The sequence below is a fragment of the Pantherophis guttatus genome, chromosome 1, assembly GCF_059756535.1.
Source record: "Pantherophis guttatus breed Tessera chromosome 1, ASM5975653v1, whole genome shotgun sequence".
Taxonomy (NCBI): domain Eukaryota; kingdom Metazoa; phylum Chordata; class Lepidosauria; order Squamata; family Colubridae; genus Pantherophis; species Pantherophis guttatus.
In genome coordinates, this window is record NC_142063.1 from 154580974 (window position 1) to 154603477 (window position 22504).

Below are 22504 nucleotides of genomic sequence, written 5' to 3' on the forward strand. Positions count from 1 at the left end.
TTCTGTATTTCAATTTTTTGGCCCCTCCCCCCATTGCTTTAAAGGTTTGATAAAAATTCTGCAACTTTAAATGTAAGTTCCCTATGTAGCTCCAAGCCTAGTTCTATTATCTTTCTCCATATTGTTATAAAACAAAACAATATTCATTCAGGAAATTTTTATGGATTGATTTTTTAAAGTTGTATATTGGTGTTAACATTTGCTTGGAGAGCAATTTACTTGTTACACTACACTTAACAATAGTAATTTCTTCTGCTAATATAGAAATAGTGTTTTCTATCTCTGGAGTAATTCATTAAAAACTGAGATAAATTTTGGAAAGCTTGTTTTCTTTTTAAACTCTAAATGAAGAGGAATACCCAAATCAAGTGTAAATGTATCATCCAGCTAATGATATGTTTTGTGCTGACTTGATGGAAATTGCTTTTTTGTTAAACTATTGTTTATAAATAAGAAAGTTATTTTAAAAAATAATCATTCTGTAACTGTTGAAAAACTGGTAGAAATAAGCAAGATTATTAACACTAATTTAAAACATCGTAATATATGATTAAATATAAATATCCTCCAAACAATTCCAAAAATTAATTAGATTGGACAGAATCTAATATGATTTGATTTGATTCAATGCAAAGGATTTCACAAATATGTATCTGCTTGCTTGATACTATGATCATGCTAAATATATCTATAAATGAAATTTACATTAGCAAGTAGTAAAAAATCTGAACTGAAGTTGTATCAAAGAAAAATTCCTTTTTTGATTACAGAATCTTCCTACCTAATGAATAAATTAGGATTTCAGTGAATAAATTGTGTCTTCATGACTGGTGATAGAAATCATCCCCCCCCCCAATCAAATCCTGCTTGTTTCTTTATTCTAGCTGTCAGGGACAGTTAGTTGCAACCTACTGCAAATAAATCCTGAAGCTATTACAGGATTTAACACTGAAATCTGTGAAGCCATCTCCATTTCATGTTAAAACTAGGGCCATATGCTTATTTCACGTGGTTCAACATCAGCTATTCCTTCTTTTCAGTCTTCATTTTTGCTTTAATATTTATTTGCCTATTGCGAGTTTTGGAGAATTTGAACATTTGCATATTTTAAGAACTTTTGGGTTTGTCTAATATAGATACTTTGTTTTTATTTATTTTACATTAATATGCTGCCTGGAATTCCAGGCCATGTACATGGGGTGGGAAGAGGACAGTTCTTCTTTTATCCCCAATATAGAATGAGGTAAAATCCAGTATAGTGTGATGGTTCATGTACTGGCCTAGAACAGGTACAAGATCCCAGGTTCAATTCCCCATTAGATATAAAAGCTGCCTGCCTGACTTTGAAAGCACTATTTTCTCCCAGACCTAGACAAGGAACACCTTTCTCCCAAACCACACTGGACTGCCAGAGATTGATTTGTGTTGACATCAACTACAACAAGATAAATTAAACTCAAAGAATATTTCAGATTTATCCAATGGACCCACGGCTGAGTCCAAATTATGTTACTCTGCGGTAATTCTCCTATTTGAATTAGTTTGACAGATTTTAAGAAGAATGTACATACCTGCAGAAGTTACACATTTTCTATTAAATTAAAAATAATAAATCTTCACCACTGTGTAGTTATATTTATACAATAATTACATAAATATATACAACTAAAAAGAACATGTTACTACAATTTGATACATACTGGTGGAATAGTTTAAATTCAAAAGAAACTAGTGCCTTTTTTCCAGGACAGTAAAACCCAATGATAATCTGACAATCATTAATATGACAATCCTGTTTTCTAAAACATATCAATCCTACACTCCAAAATATAAACTTTTGAAATGGAATGTTTTCTTACTTACATATTCAGGTTTTAATTTCTTGTCACCTCCTCGTACAGCCACTTTTTCTAATTTGTCTATAATGGGCATGATCATTTCCTCATCTTTTAGTCTAAGTTCTTCATGTATTATTTCAATGTCACGAACTGGCTCCACGCTTCCTTCAACATGCGTGATATCATCATCATCGAACGATCCTTTGTGGAAGCAAAAGTGGGTGGGTTAGGCAATATTCTTAGCTAACAACAATGCACAAAGTACCTAATATGTCACAAACATAGTAGACACACATAGACGCACAAAACAAACCCAGGACAGGGGTAAAAATTAGACACAGCACAACCCGGTAGTTATGGCTACGAGGGCAGAACACAATTGATATTTTAAATTTTCCAGGGTTCTTTTTCGAGTCAATATCATCTCATAAGGTCTTAGAGCTGGCTGAGGAAAATTGTCTTTATACATCATTTGATAAACACAGTGGCTTAGAATAAAGTAAACATTGAAACTGTCAGGAAGTTCTGTCAAAGAATGGGGAAGTTCTCTAGTATAGTAATGGGTTTCCAAGGGAAACAGAATTTACGAAAAGAAAGGGGGGGCAAGGGCCTGAAATCATCTGGCAGACCTCTTCTCTGCTTCCAACTACTTTATCACTATGGTTCTGACGGTGATTAGATAATGAACCACTCAGACACACAATTTACACAGCAGCTAATTTCATCGGTCTGATTTGAGGGTATGGTTTTTAGGGGGCCATCAAAGAAGCAGATGAAGGTACATTTGTCATATATGAGTGACAACCATTCACACTAACTCAACAAAATGGTGCTGGCCCTTATTAGAAACACATGCTATTATCACATATTTAAAGTGCAGCTGAAGCCATAATTTCAAATTGCCAACTGGAAACATAAGGGTAAAACAACCAGATATTACTGAAGCATGTGTACTGACTTTATGCCCTTCTGAAGACATAATGTGGCAACATAATTCAACTGGGATACTCTTGAGTTATCAATAAAGAATCGTACGAAAACAAAAATTAAACATTTATTAATAGCAAACTATAATTTAAATGGTAGGCTTTATTCATGAATAATTCATGACAAAAAAAATTTGACACCATGTAATAGCAGAATCAACCCACTAACTTCAGGCACAATGTTTTAAACACAATTTAGCATGGTTACAACATTTTTAGTGTTGCCAATTATAATAACCTCCTGATTAAAAAAAAAAATCTTGTGACCCAATTCTTTTTTCTAATTGAATTTGGATCATGAAATTTAATGCTGTACTCTGAAACACCTAGGCTGCATGAAAACAAAACCTCCCATGTATTTCTGAAAAGATGTCAGCCACATGTCAGGCCAATTCATGTCACCTTCTCTTTGTGTGAGGAATATCACAGTGTCTTCATTTTGAAAACTATGCATGGTAAAACTAATCTTTTCCCTTCTAATTATATGACTGAAAAATAGATAGCAGCTTGTCATCTGGTATTTTTTTTTCCTAAAAACATTGTGAGGTACAATTTTTTCCTGACATTGCTTAGCTGAGTTCAAGTGGCCACATATGCCTTCACATGTCAATATTAATTCTTTGAAGTGTTTATTTTAGATCTTTTAATGCTTACAACCAGGACTGATTAATCTGACTAATTTATTTTGCAGTAATTGCATTTTCAAAATATCTGAAAAGAGACCCATCAGGTAAAATAATATCTGATGATGATGACGACAACAACGTTGATGATGACGATGACAACAACGTTTTGCATTCCCCACCTTGTTCCTACTTTACAGGAATCATTTCCTTCCTTCTCAAGCTCTAGGTTGTATTTTATTACCCCTTCACCATAATAGTAAAAGGAAGTATTTAGGTGTATTCTTGTCACTTTACCATATTCATCCTATGATTGATTTTTTTTTGTACATATTTGAGAATTTTTTAGACACACGTTTTATTCCAACTTTGTATGGATTTACATTTAACATTTTAATCATTCAAAGAGCTGTTGGTATCTTGGCAAAATTGAGGAAGTGCTTTTACTTTACATCCAATTTTAGCAGGGGCCCGATGGAAGTAAGGTCAGAACTTTAAAAGAATTTCAAAGAAAAATAAAGAGTTGCAAAAAATATGTAAGGAAAGACACATTTGATTGATTTACAGGAAATTAATTAATGCATGTAATAAATTAAATTAATAGAGTTGCTCTTTGATATTTATTTAATTTTAATTTAGGAAGATCAGTTACATAACTTGCTTTATCCCAGAATTTAGTAAACTCCACTTAATCAAATTGTTTGAAATATGTTTTATAAACATAACTATAATTAATAATCATTTACCACCTAGATTAGAAAAGACTTTTCTTTCTTAAATTCAATTAAAATCTGCTTTTTACTAACCCAAACCATTATTTCACATCCTCTACCACTCTGAACTAATGAAGAAAAAATCTAAATCTTCTTTTATGTGATATCTTTTAAGATAGGGGTGTCAAACACGATCCCATCGCGGGCCATATTAGAATTTTGTTTGCCCTTGGGGGGCCAGGATGGGCATGGCTGGTCATGTTGGCTGACTGGCTGGGCGGGGTGGCACAGGCCAGTCCCTCGCCATCTCCGGGACGGCCCCAAGGGACAACTCTGGGTCTATCGCGGGCCGGATCCATCCCACGGGCCGCCTGTTTGACACTCCTACTTTAAGAGATCAATTATATCCTCATTCCTCTTCGCTTTCCCATCCTTTTCTCTTTTCAAGTATAAACATTCCCAAGCCTTTCAAACTCTTTCTGTAAGCCAATTTCTAGTGTCAATTCCTTCTCTTCACTAAACCTATTCCAGGTTGTATGAAAACTACTTAAGGAAACACAGTATCAAAATACACATTCAACTTACTTAGCTACAAACTGGTATTAACTAACTGTTATTTAAAATTATATTTTAAAACTGATCAATCAGAATGTGCTCAGATTAACTAATAATAGTGACTGGATTGAAAACTATGATCTCTCTAGGGAAAAAAGCCAAAGATTTATTTTAAACCTAAAATTTCACTATTCACATATAAAAAGAGGAAATGAATCTACCATCACCTTGAAAAAATAATCACTATGATTTTAGCTTTCCATGCACCCAGAAGTACAATTCCAGTTACTGATCAAATAAAAATTGTACTTGCAATATCTAGTTGCCCACACTGCTTTCCATCCATACAGATTTGAATATGATACTCTTCCCAGTATATAGTACATGACACTATAATGCTGTTATTTACCATTTAAATTTTATTCACTTTTATAACAAATGTCTCACATATAAGCCTGTCTCAGAAAATTCTTTTAAATATGTTCTCCCTTAAATATGAGTACAATTGTAAACATATTTTTGTACTTGCATTTTTAAAAACTAAGTATAATTTAAAGGGACTGATAATGAAGATTTCAGAAGAGATACCACATGATAGTTTCAGCACATGTTACACTTAAATATTAAGCTGCACAAAAATGATAATTTCCCAGTGCCTTTGTATGACAGAGGTAGAGTCTCCAGTCTGTGTGCCAAATATGGCTCATGAGTTTATTTATCTAGCCACCCTTATTATTGTATACATAAAAATGTGAAATCACAGCTGCCAGTTCTCTAGCTGGTTTTGGCCTTCATTTGCATTGAGTACTTCCCAAGAACCTGGGATGTTGTAATGTATCACCGGAGTATACGTGCGGATCCAAGCAGCATGGCCTTTTGTAATTGACAGATGGAAATTCTGCCAATGTGCATATTTTTAAGTACCCAGTATGGCGCCCAGTGTTCCAATACCCATGGAACCACCATAGTCAGCTTATTAAATCTTAAACCTTTTAATTACTTTTGCTTTCTTTTGCCCTAGGCATTCTATTCTATTTGCAGGTCTTTGTATTTTGTGATTTTTCTCTAGTTCTTTCTCTTCTATTCTGCTGTCTCCAGGTACTGCAATGTCCACTAACCAGACCTTTTCTCCTTCTTATTGACAATTGTTATGTCTAAGTTATTATGTGGCAGGTTTTTTTTTTTAATTGCACCCAAGGAACCTATTATTATTAATCTAAAACAGCCTATCCTACAACCTCTCCTAATTCAAAGTTCTATGATTGGCTCTAAAATGTTTCCAATTAGTCTGCATGAAATATTCCTTTAGAATAGACTATATATTTTTGTTTGCTTTTTCAACAACTCACTTTTGAAGGCTTTTTCACAGTCTTAAAGACCGCTCTCATCTGTTTCACTTCAACAACAGCCCGGATATCATTTTCCTATTACACAATAACAGGAGCATGGTTTCTGCAGGTATTTACGTATTCTTCTACCCTGCTTCTTCCCATGTTTTAACACAATATAAATTCCACCTATATTTTATCGACACCCTTTAAATGAATGCCTTGGTATTATTTTACAATACGCACATACTTCTTCCATTTCTTATACCGTCCATATGACAATTATTTCAAAACATCCAGGGATTTTGTCAATGCTTATGTTATACCTGTCAAGATCTGATGACTCTATGTTATGTATTCCTCTGAACAGAACCACTACACTTAGTTACAGGCTATCATCAACCAATTCATTCTCTTGCTAAAATCAAGTCATCCAATTACTCCTTGACTAATCAAGGCTGTTTTGGCTTTTTCTTTTTTCAAAAGGTACTCAACAGCATAAACAGTTCACTTACAAGAAATGGAAAGGGGCTAATCAGCAGAATTATTGTTTTGCTGCTACAATTTGCAGTATTTAAATGCAGTTGCTGATTGGACTGAAAGTTTTATGATACAGCAAAGGAAACTAGTTTGACTTAAATATGAAGCTGCCTATGTCTTGCCTACTGAAGGAAAGAAATGCAGAAAACTAGAATGTTTGCAGCAATTCACTTTTTATATTTATGTATCTAAGCAAATGTTAAAATATATAAAACAGATATGAATGTTCTTAATTTTCTAGGCATACTTATCGTTCCATCTTTTCTAATTTTCTGATTTTACGTTCATGTTTCTACCACAAACAGACTCTCCCTTTTGTTTCTATTACACTGAGGCTCAGAATTTAATAATCCAAGTACTACAGCAACAGTTAATTAATTGATTAATCAATAAATATCAAGAGACTATAAAAATAATACTGAAAAAGCTAAAACATATTTTTTCTATCATCTCCCTTGTGGAACTCCCCAATGTATCCTAGATTTCAAAAAGGACCTCCTAGGCCCATGATGGTGAACCTATGGCATGCATGCCAGAAGTGGCACACAGAGCCCTCTCTGTGGGCACACGCAGCATTGCTAGCTGCTCTTCTAGTTTCCGGCAGATGCATGTGCGTCGGCCAGCTGGGCTTTGTGCACGCTGGAGCACTGGAAACCCAAAGACCAGCTGACTGGTCTGAATGCGTGTGCCGGAAACCAGAAGAGCAGCTAGCAGGTGCTCATGCACACACCGGCCACTTGGTCTTCGGGTTTCCAGTGCTCCAGCACACATGAAGACCAACTGGCTGGCACGTGCATGCGCACTTGCCAGCTGGTCTTTGGGTTCCCGGCGCTCCGGCGCACAGCACGTTCCTGTTTGGCCACTTGGTGCCAAAAAGGTTTGCCATCACTGTGCTAGGCAATCAACTCTTATACAGAGTATAATTTACCGTCAAAGAAAATATGTACAACGTACTCATAGCAACATATTGCCACATGTACCCAGCCATTCTGTGAACAGAATTTCATGATACTTCCCATATCTTTTCATAGAATCAGGTTTTTCAAACTATGCTGTAAAGAAAACCTTTCTAAGGTGTTGAGGCATGTAAATTGTTAAATACATTTCAGTTTGGAAAATTTATTTATTCTCTGCCAGTCACTTCAAGAATTAGCACATTTAAGAGATGCTATGCTATCTTGAGCAGCAACATCCAGGACCCTTTCTCTCTGAAGCTTTTCTTGGCTTTCAGGTCAGCTTGAACTGGGAATTGAACAGAAAATTTTTCATTGTACAATGACGTTTGTAACTGAAACAGTCCAAGTGTGAGAAGACTTGTTGAAAATCTGCTCTTCAAACAACTTTGGTGATAAGAATCTTCAAGCAACAATTAAATACTTTGTAAGGTCTTTACATTTCTTAGGAGAAACTGCTTGCCTGGTAAACTTTTCTGTAATGCCTACATCATGGTTCTCTGAAGTGGTCAACACTGATCCCCAAATGAGATGGGACTGTGTAAAGGGTTGATATTATATTATTGGGGTTAGTTGTAGCATTTTAGTCAAAGTAGTATTTATTGTTTTCATACAATTAATGTTTGGGGGTCAAACTATCTGAAACTTCATGAGGGGGTTGATGAGCTGAAGAATTTGGGGACCCCTCACTTAAATAGTCCTCTCTCTTTTCTTCCTGTCCACTTACCTCTCCCTTCTCTTCTGCTCCTAATTTTGTTTTCCTCTATTTCCATCCTTTCCCAGCACAGCTACTTTCATGCACCTACCTACATAAATAGAAACATAAAGAGCTGCACTGCTCCACGATATGAATTGATGCTTAAAGTTATGAATGTAATTCTAATGACTCTGCATTATCTAAATAAGAAAACATGAGACAGACACTTAAAAGTTTAAAGAAGAAACACCAGCAGAAAAACATACCAACTAGGTAACAAAAATAAGTATTAAGATGGTGGATGTGCCCCAAGATAAAAAAAAATTGGCTTAAAATTAAAAATTGGCTGGAGGAAATTACCCAATTAAAAATGGAATTTAAACCACAACTCTATTTATTAGAAATAATTAACCCCAAAATAGACAAATCTTTACAATATCTAATACTCCATATATTAACGGCAGCAAGGATTACCGTCACATATGGATGGAAACAAAATAAAGTACCAGAAGAGGAAACAGTAATTCAAAAAATTCTACAATGTGCAGAAATGGATAAGATGACGCTGGAAATTAAGGAGAGGGAAGAGTTGGAATATTATAGAGTGTGGAACAAACTATATGATTGGTTAGAAAAAAGAAATCAAAATAATAATTTGAAATGTTAATTTAATCGGATTAAAACTATGAAGTGTAAATTACTGAATAGTGTTAACCAGATAATGATGGTTTTGTAAGTAGATACTAATGTAAATATAAGTACGTAGATGAATGAGTGAATAAGAATAGAGAATATATATCCATGTCGATACAGTAAGCTGTAAAATAATATATGATATAATGTTATGTTTTTTACATGTTTTTAATGTGTTTTTGTTTTTTGTTGTTTTTCTTTACTTTGTTTTTTAAAACTTAAAAATTCAATAAAAATTATTTTTAAAAAAAGTATTAAGAAGTTCAGTGAACTGATAAGATGACATACATTAATACATTCATTAATGAAAGGACAAATTAAGAAGTATTGGGAAAGAAGGATCTCTCTTCTATGATTTATAAGTGATAGACGTGATCCATAGGAGGAGGCTTTATTTCCTTTCTTTAATAAGGCACAAATCACCAGGCTCAAATTATCACATTTCGGACGCATTACACAAAGAATGTCTTCTAGAGAAGACTCTGATGCTGGAAAAGGTTAAGAAGAGGAGGATGACCAAGAGCAAAGTGGATGAACTCAGATACAGTGATGATGGGTGCACCATTCGAAGACCGGAAGGAGCAGGTTAGAATAAGATCATCAAGTATGTACAATATTCCATTCTGAACCTTGGAATTGGAATTAGCCACACTGCCTGGAATCTTTGAATCCAAATAATTTGATTCTGTAAATTGATGTTGTTTACCTGGAAGTAAATCTGACGGTATAATTTTCTGGGATTTAAAGAAATCTGGGCTTTAATTCTTAATCATAATTCTTCTTTCTCAGAGCAATATAACTATGTTAAATTTAGCTACAGATGAAACATCACCAAAATTTAACTGAAATTAGGAAGGAACCCAAAATATTCAAAGTTTCATGGCTATTGCAAAAACTCATCATTTCTATAAAAATAATGTACTTCTATAAATGACAAAATATTAAAACTTTTTGTTGGTTTGTTCCATAATCTGGAACAGTTTATATCAGTATCAGAGAGGAAATGAATTAAAAAACAAACAAACAAACAAATATATACAGTTCCCAAAGCTGGCACTACAAGGATAAGGTACAAACTGGGGGTTACATACTAATCTAACCTCAATTATTGTTATTCCAAATCTTTGAGTTTTTTTAACAAGTTTGATCCCTTCTATTCATCCTTAATGGTCCCCTTCATTTAGAAAAGTTACCTCTGTGGTAGGCAAACAGCTCTGAGTTGGACCATTTTGGAAGTTTCTAGCTTGCATGTTTGTAAAATACAAGTGTTATGGATTGTTGTCTCCTATTGTTTCCACAAGCCTTACATCTTATAGCAGATCAGGGTCACTTTTTAAGATTAACTCTAAAGTGGCCTTTTCCTTATTATTTCAGGGAGAGACCACTATAGAGTTAATCTTAAAAAGTGACCCTGAAGCATAATCATCTTTGTTGCTTTTCAATTGCTTTTCAATTGCTAAGCCGTGTCTGACTCTTTGCAACCACATGGACCATAGCACGCCATTGTCCTCTGTCCTCCACTGTCTCCCAGAGTTTGTCCAAATTCATGTTCATAATCATCTAGGGACTTAAAAACTCTGGCTTTCAAGTCATAGCCTTGACATCAATGTATCCAATCTATGTAAGGGAAATTGAAGCCCCTTAATACTACAAAAAAACTTTATCCGTGTCTTCAAGGGTACAGTTTAAAAGCTGCTTGTCTTCTTTTTTGATATTATATGCTAAAAGCTAGGTTATAAGTAGAGTCTGTCCCTTGTATAAGTTTGGCTTATCCACTAAAGTTCTCCAGTACGTAACAAATCTAAGCCTTCTACCTGATATTACCCCCTCATCTATTGAGAGATTGAGCATTATCCGTCTAGCGAGCTCAGTGTGTACAGCAGGTAGCATTTCTTGGAAAACTCCCTTTGCCAATATTGGACTTTTGGTCTGCTTCCTAATAATTTATCTTTAATAATTAACTATATTTCCCTATATAACAGAATAAGAGTTGGAAGGGATCTTGGAGGTCTTCTAGTCCAATCCCCTGCTCAAGCAGAAAACCCTATATCATTTCAGACAAATCATTGTCCAATCTCTTCTTTAAAATCTCCAGTGTTGGAATACCCACAATTTCTGGAGGCAAGTCGTTCCTGATTACCGTATTTTTCGGAGTATAAGACCCACTTCCCCACCCCCCCAAAAGAGGATGGAAATGTTGGTGCGTCTTATACACCGAATACAGCCATTTTTGGCCTCCTAAAACCCCGCCCATCCCATTTTTGAGAAAAATGGGCCCGTTTTTCGCAGAAACAGGGTGCACAGAGGGTTTGGGAGGCCTGCAGAGTACTCCTGGGGACTCCGGAGGGCAAAAATATGGGTGTTTTTGCCCTTCCCAGCCCCCAGGAGCACTCTGCAGGCCTCCCAAACCTTCTGTGTGCCCCATTTTTTGCAAAAACGGGCCTGTTTTTGCAAAAAATGGGGCGCGCAGAGGGTTTGGGCGGCCTGCAGAGTGCTCCTGGGGGAGGGCAACCCCCTTTTTTTTTTCTTACTTACCTCTTCAAAATCTTAGTGCGTCTTATACACCAGTGCGTCTTATAGTCCGGAAAATATGGTAATTGTTCTGTCAGGAAATTTCTCCTCAGTTCAAGTTTGATTCTCTCCTTGACTAGTTTCCATCCCTTGCTTCTTGTCTTTCCTGCAGGTACTTTAGAAAATAGGATGCCCACTTCTTCTTTGTGGCAGCTCCTTAGATACTGAAACACTGCTATCACCAGAAAATATATTTGCCTATCACAAACCCCATCTGTCTAACAATTCAATCATCCGGAGCCAAAATCTTCTACTTCCAGAGTGTCCTCAGTACGACAGCTTACGAGTTCATCGCCCTCATACACCCTCTTTTACCCTTGAATACCCTGGTAGCTCAGCAGACTAAAGCACTGTTATTAACATCAGCTGCCTGCAATTACTGCAAGTTCAAATCTCACCAGGCTCAAGGTTGACTCAGCCTTCCATCCTTTCTAAGGTAGGTAAAATGAGGACCCAGATTGTGGGGGCAATAAGCTGACTTTGTATAAAATATACAAAAATATGAAGGCTATTGCTTAACACATTGTAAGCCGCCCTGAGTCTCCGGAGAAGGGCGGCATATAAATCGAATTAAAAAAAATTGTGTTCTCCAACATCCTGGTTCTTCTTGAAAATATGGGAGTTGCATTCCTGGGAAGGGATGAAACTATTACATCTGAGTTCTCTATATTTCTCTGGCTAGTTAAGAATCTCCAGTTCAGCCACTTTAGTTAAAGGGAATGGACTTGCTCTCCATGATCCAGAAGTTCATCACACTAAGCACATATAAAACCCTATATGTGCAACTTATCAATAAAGAGGAAATTCTACATTCAAGAAGTGCTGTGAATTTTACCGTATGATGATTAACACTGCCGTTAGAATAGAATAACATAGTTGGAAGGGACCTTAGAGGTCTTCTAGTCCCACCCCGATTAGGCAAGAAATCCTACACCACTTCAGACAAATGGCTATCTAATCTCTTCTTAAAAACATCCAGTGTTGGAGCATTTACAACTTCTGGAAGCAAGTTGTTCCACTGATTAATTGTTCTGTCAGGAAATTTCTCCTTAGTTCTAGGTTGCTTTTCTCCTTGATTAGTTTCCACCCATTGCTTCTTGTCCAACCCTCAGGTGCTTTTGAGAATAGTTTGACTCCCTCGGAACACTGCTATCATGTCACCCCCAGTCCTTCTTTTCATTAAACTAGACATACCCAGTTTCAGCAACCGTTCTTTATATGTTTTAGCCTCAAGTCCTCTAATCATCTTTCTTACTCTTCTCTACACTCTTTCTAGAGTCTCAACATCTTTTTAACATCGTGGCAACCAAAACTGGATGCAGTATTCCAAGTGTGGCCTTACCAAGGCATTATAAAGTGGTATTAACACTTCACATGATCTTGATTCTATCCCCCTGTTTATGCAGCCTAGAACTGTGTTGGCTTTTTTGACAGCTGCTACACATTTCTGGCTCATATTTAAATGGTTGTCCACTAGGACTCCAAGATCCCTCTCAGTCACCACTATTGAGCAAAGAACCACATATACTGTACCTGTGCATTTTGGTTTTCTTGACTAAATGTCGAACCTTACTTTTTTCACCGTTGAATTTCATTTTGTTAGATAGCGCCCAATGTTCAAGTCTGTCAAGATCCTTCTGTATCTTAAACCTATCTTCCGGAGTGTTGGCTATTCCTGCTAGCTTGGTGTCGTCTGCAAATTTGATGAGTTCCCCATGTATCCCCTCTTCCAAATCATTGATGAAGATGTTGAAGAGTACTGGGCCTAAAACAGAGCCCTGCGGTACCCCACTGCATACCTCCCTCCATGTAGATGCAGTTCCATTGAAGACTACATGTTGAGTGTGGTTGGTCAGCCATTTACGAATCCATCTGGTGGTGATGCTGTCTAACCCACATTTTTCTATTTTATTAAATAGTAGGTTATGGTCTACTTTGTTAAATGCCTTACTGAAATCCAAGTAAATTATATCGACAGCATTCCTCTGGTCCACTAATTTTGTCACTTTGTCAAAGAATGCAATAAAATTAGTCTGGCATGATCTGTTTTTGACAAACCCATGTTAGCTTTTGGTTATTACTTTGTTTGCTTCTAGGTGTTCACTGATTCATTGCTTGATTATCTTTTCCAGAACCTTCCCTGGTATTGAGGTCAGGCTGATAGGTTTTTATTTTCCTGGATCTATTTTTTTTCCTTTTTTGAATATGAGAACTACATCTGCTCTTTTCCAGTCCTCTGGCAGTTCCTCAGTGCTCCAGGATTTTTGAAAGATATAGTTCAGTGGTTCTGAGATCACATCTGCCAGTTCCTTCAGAACCTTGGGGTATAATCCATCTGGTCCTGATGATTTGAACTCATCTAGGATAGATAGGTGCTCACTTATCATTTTCTTCCCTCTTTTAACTTGTGTTCCTAATCTGTTTTTTGTTTTTTGTTTTTTGGTGCTGTTTTTGATAGGTTGGACTGTTTTTTCCCTTTGTGTAAAGACAGATGCAAAAAACAAGTCAAATAGCTCTGCTTTCTCCCTGTTGCTTGTCATCTTCTTGCCACTTTCTCCCAGCAATGGACCAATTGTTTCCTTGACTTTTTTCTTGTTTTTAACATATTGGAAGAAGCTTTCTTGGTTATTTTTTACTTTTGTCGCAAGCCTTGTTCGTTGTGAGCCTTGGCTTTCCTCACTTCATCTTTGCAGGCTCAGGCTATTTGCTGATATTCTGCCTTAGTTATGTGCCCCTTTTTCCACTTTTTATACTTGTCCTTTTTAGTCATTCAATTTGTCAGAGAGTTCTTTATGCAGCCATGCTGGTTTCTTTTGAGAGCTGTTATTTTTCTTCTTCATTGGTATTGTGCTAGACTGGGTTTTTATAATCTCACTTTTCAAAATTTGCCAAGCTTCTTGAGTTGTTTTCCCCTTGAGAATTCTCATCCATGGAATTCTTCCCAAGCTCTACGTTTATTGAAATTAGCCCTCTTAAAGTCCAAGACCCTAATTTGACTTTGTTCTATTACTTGTGCTTGCATAATGTTAAATTTCAATGTTGCATGATCACTCCCCCCCCCAAGGTTCCTGTAGCTTCAACACCTTCTATCATTTCATCTCTGTTAGTGACTGAGAATTAAGTCCAATATGCGTGATCCCCTTGTTCCCTTTCCTTCCCGTTAACATGTCAGCTTTTCGTTTTGTGATAATAGATATGTATGGAAGATGGCGTTGCAAAATATATCAAAGAATTTAAGGTTAAATTGTGTAATCTGCACACAGAAGTTAGAAGTATTATAATAGCAGTTTTTGTAGCTAAATTACTCAACAACCTAAAGTGAAAAATGGAAGTGACTAACAGCTTTGAAATAAAGCATTTTTCAAATAGTTTGCAACTTCAATTCCATAGTGCTTCATAAAACATTAACTGGTTGTAATCATTTGCAGTGTAATTGTGGACATTTATATGCTTTTCTTATGCACAGAACATAGCTATTAGAGCTGAATGGTGATGGTGTGAAGTATAGGTTAGATTGGGTGAAATTAAAGTAAATTACTCGGGGATGTGGAATTCTGAAAATAGAAACAGTCAATGATTTGCAACCTTCTTGATGATCAGCTTCACAGAACCCTAAATGGCAAGAACTTACATATTTTAAAGTTAACTAGTTTTTTTAATATTATGTATAAATATAGTTTAAATGAAAGTATTGACTTTGAAAATTATTATTTTCTTTGGTTTATCAGTCTCCTTAGCCTAAGATTTTTTTCATTAAACATTTTTATACTCTTAGGTTTTGACTAATTCTACTCTAAAAAGCAGACAATGAAAAATTGTACAGCAACATTTTAATGTAAATTGTTTTATATACAGATTTTTACACACATAATACTGCATTAACTGGATTTCTAATAGACCTATCCAATAGCTAATGATCAGTAAGCAAAAATTAGGGTAGAAAAGTGATTTTACTATTTCAGTACATGGAAATTTAATATTGATAATATACAAAAGAAGTCTAGTAATCCATATTAAGATTAGTAAGAATCCATTTTCTGTTTCCCATCTACATCAGGTGGAGGATTAATGAAAATTTATTCTGTCCCTGTGAAGACTAAGACGAACTCAGCTTCTATAATAACTGTCCTAATTGTCACATACTTTTCAAAAATGTTGACAAGAGTCAGGAAAGTTGGCCTCTCTGTTGTTACAACAGCATGTCCAAAAGCTCCACTTCTACAGGAAGTCACTGGCCTGGTAAACCTCAGTTACTTCATCTTGAATCACATAAATTCTTCAGATTTCAATTATAGGTAATTCTCATTTCATGACTGTTCACAGTTACAACAGTAATGAAAAAAACTAACTTTAAACCAATTCTCACATTTACAATCTTTACAAGTCTGATAAGCTAAGGAAAAGGTGAGGTAAAAATAAAAGAATCTAGCAACCTTCGCTTAACAACTAAATGTCGGTCCAAATTTGGGAGTTTTTAAATGAGGACTGCTTGTATTATCTTAATTCATTGTTCAGCTAAAATGGGATGTAAGAAGCATGACCAGAATCTAGCAATTCATCGAAGAGTTGCTAATATAAAATATAGGAGATGCTATAAGTTACACTCTAAAATAAATGAAAAAAAGAATGTAATTGGAATTTTTTTCATTTCTTCCTCCTGCTTGTAAACACCAGGGTTTTTTGAACAAAGACAGGAATACCATTATCCAAGAACAAAAAATAGATCTGTTTTGGATAGCTACACTATCAGTAGCTCCCACACAAAACAAAATAATTGATTCAAAGCAGTTACCTGAAAGGGAGAAGACAGAAACCTGTTTTTCCTAGTCACTGTGTTCAATATTATTCAGTACAAATTGCTATCAGCACTTCCAACATGAAAAAGAAACTGAGATGAACCTACCAACTCTGCAAGGAATCAAAACTTCTCTTTCTTTGGAACTACAAATCAGAATTTCTTTGGCTGAAATTGCGAAGAAAGTGTCCAATAAATAGATTTAACCATAAAGTGACTAAACCCAACAAAGCTTGGCTGATTTCTGAAATTAAGGAGGATTGGTTTTCGCTTGGATCAATGACCAGCTGGGGACAGCAAAGTGGTTGGCTAGTCTGAGAAGTCCAAAAAACTTCCCAAAAGAAAGCAATGGTAAAAATTCCCATAATGTTGCTAAGAAAACTAAGCTCAAGTCAACAGCATCTTTACATTTTTAATAGGGAGATTGTTATTAACTCCCATTAATCAGCATGTTCTGGAGAACCGGTAGAGGAAATTTTGAGTACTTCAGAGAACCAGTAAATACCACCTCTGAGTGGCCCCGCCCCCATCTATTCTCTGCCTCCCGAGTCCCAGCTGATTGGGAGGAAATGGGGATTTTGCAGTAACTTTCCCCTGGAGTGGGGAGGGAATGGAGATTTTACATTATTCTTCCCCTGCCACGCCCACCAAGCCATGCCATGCCCACCAAGCCACGCTCACAGAACCGGTAGTAAAAAGATTTGAATCCCATCATGGTCGTTAATGTGTCAATCAGTTATAATTCTGAAAATGGTAAAGAAATTTGCATACATATTTATTCAAGATTAAAAACATGTCAAACAATACAGAAATGTAGTGCTTATCTGAGAACCCTGAATATGATTTGTTATCAAAAGCTCAGAAGATATAGGTCATGGTTCCAATCTGGGTCAATCACTGGGACCAGAGATTTGGTCTTTTGAGCTTTTAGACTCATGTAGTGAGAGAGAACATTCATTATACACACACACATATACATATACATGATATTTCTAATAATCTGGGAATGGATTAATTTACTATATTCAGTTATTTATATATCACAGACTTCATCTACTTTACTTATCTTAAGTGTACAGGTATTTTCAAAATGCTTAGATACTTTGCATTAAAGCATTAAATTTAGCTAAGTGATTAACCTGCACACTGAAATTTTGCCCCCAAACCAGGTGTGAAATGTAAAATTTGTTACTACCAGTTCTGTGGGCGTGGCTTGGTGGGGGGGTGGTTAATGTGACTGGGTGGGTGTGGCCAACTTTTTTTTTTTAAATTTTTCAAAGCATTTTTTCTAATGCTTTGAAAAGCCTCTGCCGATCAGGCAACTCAGCTGGGATCGTCAGAGATTTTTCAAAGCATTTTTTTTACCACCTCTTCTGCCAAGAGGTTGCAGAAAAAAATGCTTTGAAAAGCCTCTGACTATCCCAGCAGAGCCGTGTGATCATCAGAGGCTTTTTTTTTACTTTTAAAAGCATTTTTTCGTCGGAAGAGGTTGTAGAAAAAATGCTTTTAAAAGTTAAAAAAAAAAGCCTCTGATGATCCTGCGGCTCAGCTGGGCATGGGGGGGGGCGCGCAGGGATTTTTGCTACCGGTTTTCTGAACCACCCGCCGCCATCGCTACTGGATCGGGCGATCCGATCCGAACCGGGAGCATTTCACCCCTGCCCCAAACCCTCAGATAATGATATCTGAACTTCTTTTTCATAATATTACTGAAACAGCAATAATTAGGTTGAAAAGTCTGTGGGCCAGTAATATTGCTGAGATAAAATTCCCAGCAGCTTTTGTCTGTATTTTAAAGGAGGCGGCCACATATAATATGTCCAAGCTATTCACACAAGTTAAATATAATTTAAAATATTTAAATGAAAGCTGAAGAACCTCTAATAACAGAGACCACTCATCAAATATGCTTGTACAATCTTAACTGCACCTAAATAAAATCACATTTAGGGATCATTTTTAAACTTTATGATTATGAATAATTCATACACAAACCACTTCAAAAGAAAATCAAATTTTATAGAATACTAAATGGAAGCTAGAATGCTATTTATCACCTATATATAACGTCACATCAATCCCAGGGCAACATTTTTGTTTTTAGAAACGCTTCCCATTGAAGAACTCTCTTTTCCATTTAGTGACTATTTTTACAAGTGCAGCACTAACAAACTAAGATTGAGAAGTCATCGCATGCATATTTCTGTTGTCCCACATCATTCGGAATAAACCTTTTTAGATCGCTTAACTACCACAGGAGTGCTGATTACACAGCCATCAGCAATTTCCTAACCAATGACCACCTAAACAATGAAGTGTTCAGCTTCTCAGACCCTGAAGCCTTTCAAAGGTGAATCATTTCACAGTTTGGAACTAGATCGCCATAGCAACTTCCCTTTGAGGGTTTTAGAATCACCATCCAGTTATTCTATGATCATCAAGCTCAACCATTCCCAATGGTTCTTTTCACAGCAGATGCAAAAGGCAGCCTTGAGATTTTGCAACCTATTTCAAGCAATTCTCCCAGCTTATTAGAATTCAAAATATTTCGACCTTCAGTCACAAGGCATGTTATCTGAAGATACGGTGATCTCAAGTCAAGACAAGCAGACATTTAGGTCTAATCATCCATGGTGACAAGAGACAAAAACAAAAACAAAACAAAAAAACTTAATTCAGCCACTATCAAAATGCTTCTGTTAACTATATGCAAGTCTTTCCATGGGAAAATGACAACAGTCCATGCAATGTTTTTATTGCAATCATCTGTTGAGGAGAAATATGAACGCTGAATACTGACATGAAACTTCCGTCTAAACCAGCAAAAAGGCTATTATTTATTGTTCTGCAAAACACATAGAAACAAAAGTAATTTTTTTTCTAAACATTAGGTCTAAAATACCTTTAAAAATGCTATTTTTAATAAAATGGATTGTATCTGAAAACTGCAATGTGTCCATCCTAAGAAAATCTGAATAGAAGAATTTAAATTTAAGTGAGGATTCCTTGTTGCTCTCTGAGTTTGGTTGTTTTCCTGCAAACAGTTCATTATCCAAATTAGGTAACATCAGTGCTGATGATGGCCCTGATGATGTTACCTAGTTTGGGTAAAGAAACATCTGGAAGAAAACACCAAGGTCAAAGGGCACCAAAGAACCCTCATTTCAACTCTCGGTTAAATATAAATGCCAGTAATATTTGAAAGCAACAGCTTAATCTATAGCTCCTGAGGTATTTTAAATATAGAAAAGCATTTTCCCCTCAATTACTATAATCCGCTTTTGAATTATTAGTAATTATTAGTAATTAACATTATTAGTAATTATTATAAGGTATCAGAATTTTAAAAGCCTTAATATTAGAACTAACATCGTATTGACATTTAATACATTTTGTTTGGCATACATATTTTGAATTCTACCTCTAACCGGATTTAACACCTTTCTTAAAAATGCTTAAATCTAAGACTTATAGCCAGCAGTATAAGGAGGCTTCTCTTCACTCAAACTATAGAATCCTTCTCTTATCCTTCAATTCAATGAATTGGTTCTAAAAATTCCCAAATCTGAAGCAGATTTGAAGGGACCCAGGAGGTGGGATTATTTTTTAAATGCTATGATCTATACTTTTTTCAGCCCGCAAAGGGATATGATGATGGCATAGTAACACATGTATTAAAAACATTCAATTTAAAAATAATTGGAAGGGAAATACAGAGTTTCTTGAAAATTCAACTTGGGGCATGTAGTTACAAGACTTCATGTAGCAGTTTTATTTATAGTACAACATTAGAGCCTTTTTTGTTAAAAGTTTACGTTTGTTCAATTTTTTATTTTTTTCCAGATTAAACAATAGTCATAATAATAATTAAAATGAGCAAGTATAATAACGTAAGCATTCAATGTGAGAGTAAATAAATAACAATGAATGAGAATTATCTAGAGAAATACTATCTTTGTATTGTGGATAACTATTTACATGCTATCTTCCATTTTACCAAATATATTTGACATTTTTAAAAATCTCTGTCTAATATCATGACAGTTATCAAATATATCCTAAATTACAGTTGCAGGATTAGATAATTTTTTCCCACTTTCCCATGTTTTTATTTATTTGAATGATTTATTGCATAGATCTTACAGGCCATTCCAATCTGCAGTGGCTCTGCACACATGAAAGACACGTGAAAGGTATTTCAGACATTTGCAATTAATAAACAATCTTCTTACCTTCTACAGGATCTTGTCTCATTCAAATAACAGAAAGTCTGAAAGCCACCCATGTTCAACAGGTAAATGAAAATATATATGAGTTATACTCTCTCTGGGCTGGGAATGGGACAATTTGCTGCAGTCAACTCACCATGGCCAATTCGCCGCTGGATAAGTCGCCACAGCCAACTCACCACAGGACAACTCGCTGTGGGACAATTTAACAATTCTATTTAATTATTTAAAATAAATAAAAAAATATTTTATTTTTTGCCATTAACATTTCATTCTGTCCCTCCTTTTGCATCCTTTCTTTAATGATTCTATTCCACCATTTCTTTGATATTAGTGTAACTCTTGCCCCGCAGTGAGCTGTCCTATGGTGAAATGGCCGTGACAAGTTCTCCTGCAGCGAGTTGGCCATGGCGAGTTGGCCATGGCGAGTTGGCTATGGTGAATTGTCATAGACCCGTCTGGGCTAAGGTAATACACTTTGTGACTTATGCCCAGTCCAGCGGTGGGTTCTACTTACCTTTACTACCGGTTCGCAAGGGGGCTGTGCATGCTTCCGCATGAGCAGAAGCTTCCTGATAACATCAGGGTCGGTGGGCGGAGCCTCCCACCGGTTTTACTAACGGTTCTATAGAACCGGTCCAAACCAGGGGCAACCCACCACTGGCCCAGTCACTTAGTAACTACTCAGTTACAATGGACTCTGTAAAACATATCTACAGTTCTGAAGTTCTGGTGGATGCCCCTCCAGTCACATGACCACATTTCAGACACTCGACAACCAAGCTGCATTTACAGCCATTTACAGTATCCTGCAATCATGTAACTTTAAGCTCAATTAACGAAAAAAATAATAATGGTCAATCACATGGATGACCTGCTTTAGGATTGTCACAATTTACGACCTTAATAGGCAGGGCAGGTTTATCTGTAATATTACCCATTAAAATCACAACTGATTCAGAATGCAACAGCCTATTTGCTTATAGAAGGAACAAATACCTCCTTATTCAGAGAGAACTGTATTGGCTTTCCTATTACTCCTTGGTCCAGCTCATATGTAGGCTCTTCTCAATGTAGCCCTTCACAATTTAGCCCAATGAAATGCACATTATCTGGATGAGGTTGTCTAAAATAGTGCTTACCCTTGAATGAAAATTCCCAGAACTATTAACCAGGAATACAGAAGTAGTCTTTAAAATGACTGAAAAGGCTTAAAAATCTTATATGAATTTGAGCTTTAATCTTTTATTCCTGAATGTTTTAAGGGCTGTCTTGAACCTTCCAGTATTCTCCCACTTTTTGTAATTTGCCAATTTTGAATGTATTTGTTTTGAAATATTGAAAACTGACTTGAGCCTTTTAAAATAACAGCGTATATTTAAAATAAATTAAAAAGTGCTATATTCAGCACTGAAAAGTTTTCTAGAAAAAGTGTTCTACTGAACTCTGTAATTGAGGAATAAAATGGACTGGTAAGAAAAGTTTGATAGGAGGGGAGGAAGGGGATTATTTATGGGTCTCTAATTTTCTTTGTTGCTCTTCTCTGCACTCTTTCTAGAGTCTCAACCAGTGGTGGGTTTCAAAAATTTTTACTACCGGTTCTGTGAGTGTGGCTTGGTGGATGTGGCATGGCTTGGTGGGTGTGACTTGGTGGGCGTGGCAGGGGAAAGATACTATAAAATCTCCATTCCCTCCCCAATTCGGGGAAGATTACTGCAAAATCCCAATTTCCTCCTGATCAGCTGGGACTTGGGAGGCAGAGAATAGATGGAGGCGGGGCCAGTCAGAATTTTTACTACCGGTTCTCTGAACTACTCAAAATTTCCGCTACCGGTTCTCCAGAACTGGTCAGAACCTGCTGAAACCCACCTCTGGTCTCTACGTCTTTTTTTGTATTGTGGTTAATTAAAACTGGACATAAAAATCCAAATATAGTCTTCCCAAAGCAGTATAAAGCATTCAAGTAAATTAAGTATGAATCTG

The 22504-nt window shown here is 36.1% G+C and overlaps 1 protein-coding gene across 6 annotated transcripts in view; it reads right to left on the reverse strand.

The window, feature by feature from the left end:
• The window catches only part of OLA1 (Obg like ATPase 1), a 98898-nt gene that overhangs the window by 55233 nt on the left and 21161 nt on the right, over positions 1-22504 (reverse strand). For all 6 annotated transcript variants that reach the window (XM_034427618.3, XM_034427638.2, XM_034427629.3 and 3 more), the window contains one exon: positions 1864-2039. In XM_034427618.3, the coding sequence (XP_034283509.1) occupies positions 1864-2039 (176 nt within the window). The remainder of the gene's footprint in view (positions 1-1863; positions 2040-22504) is intronic.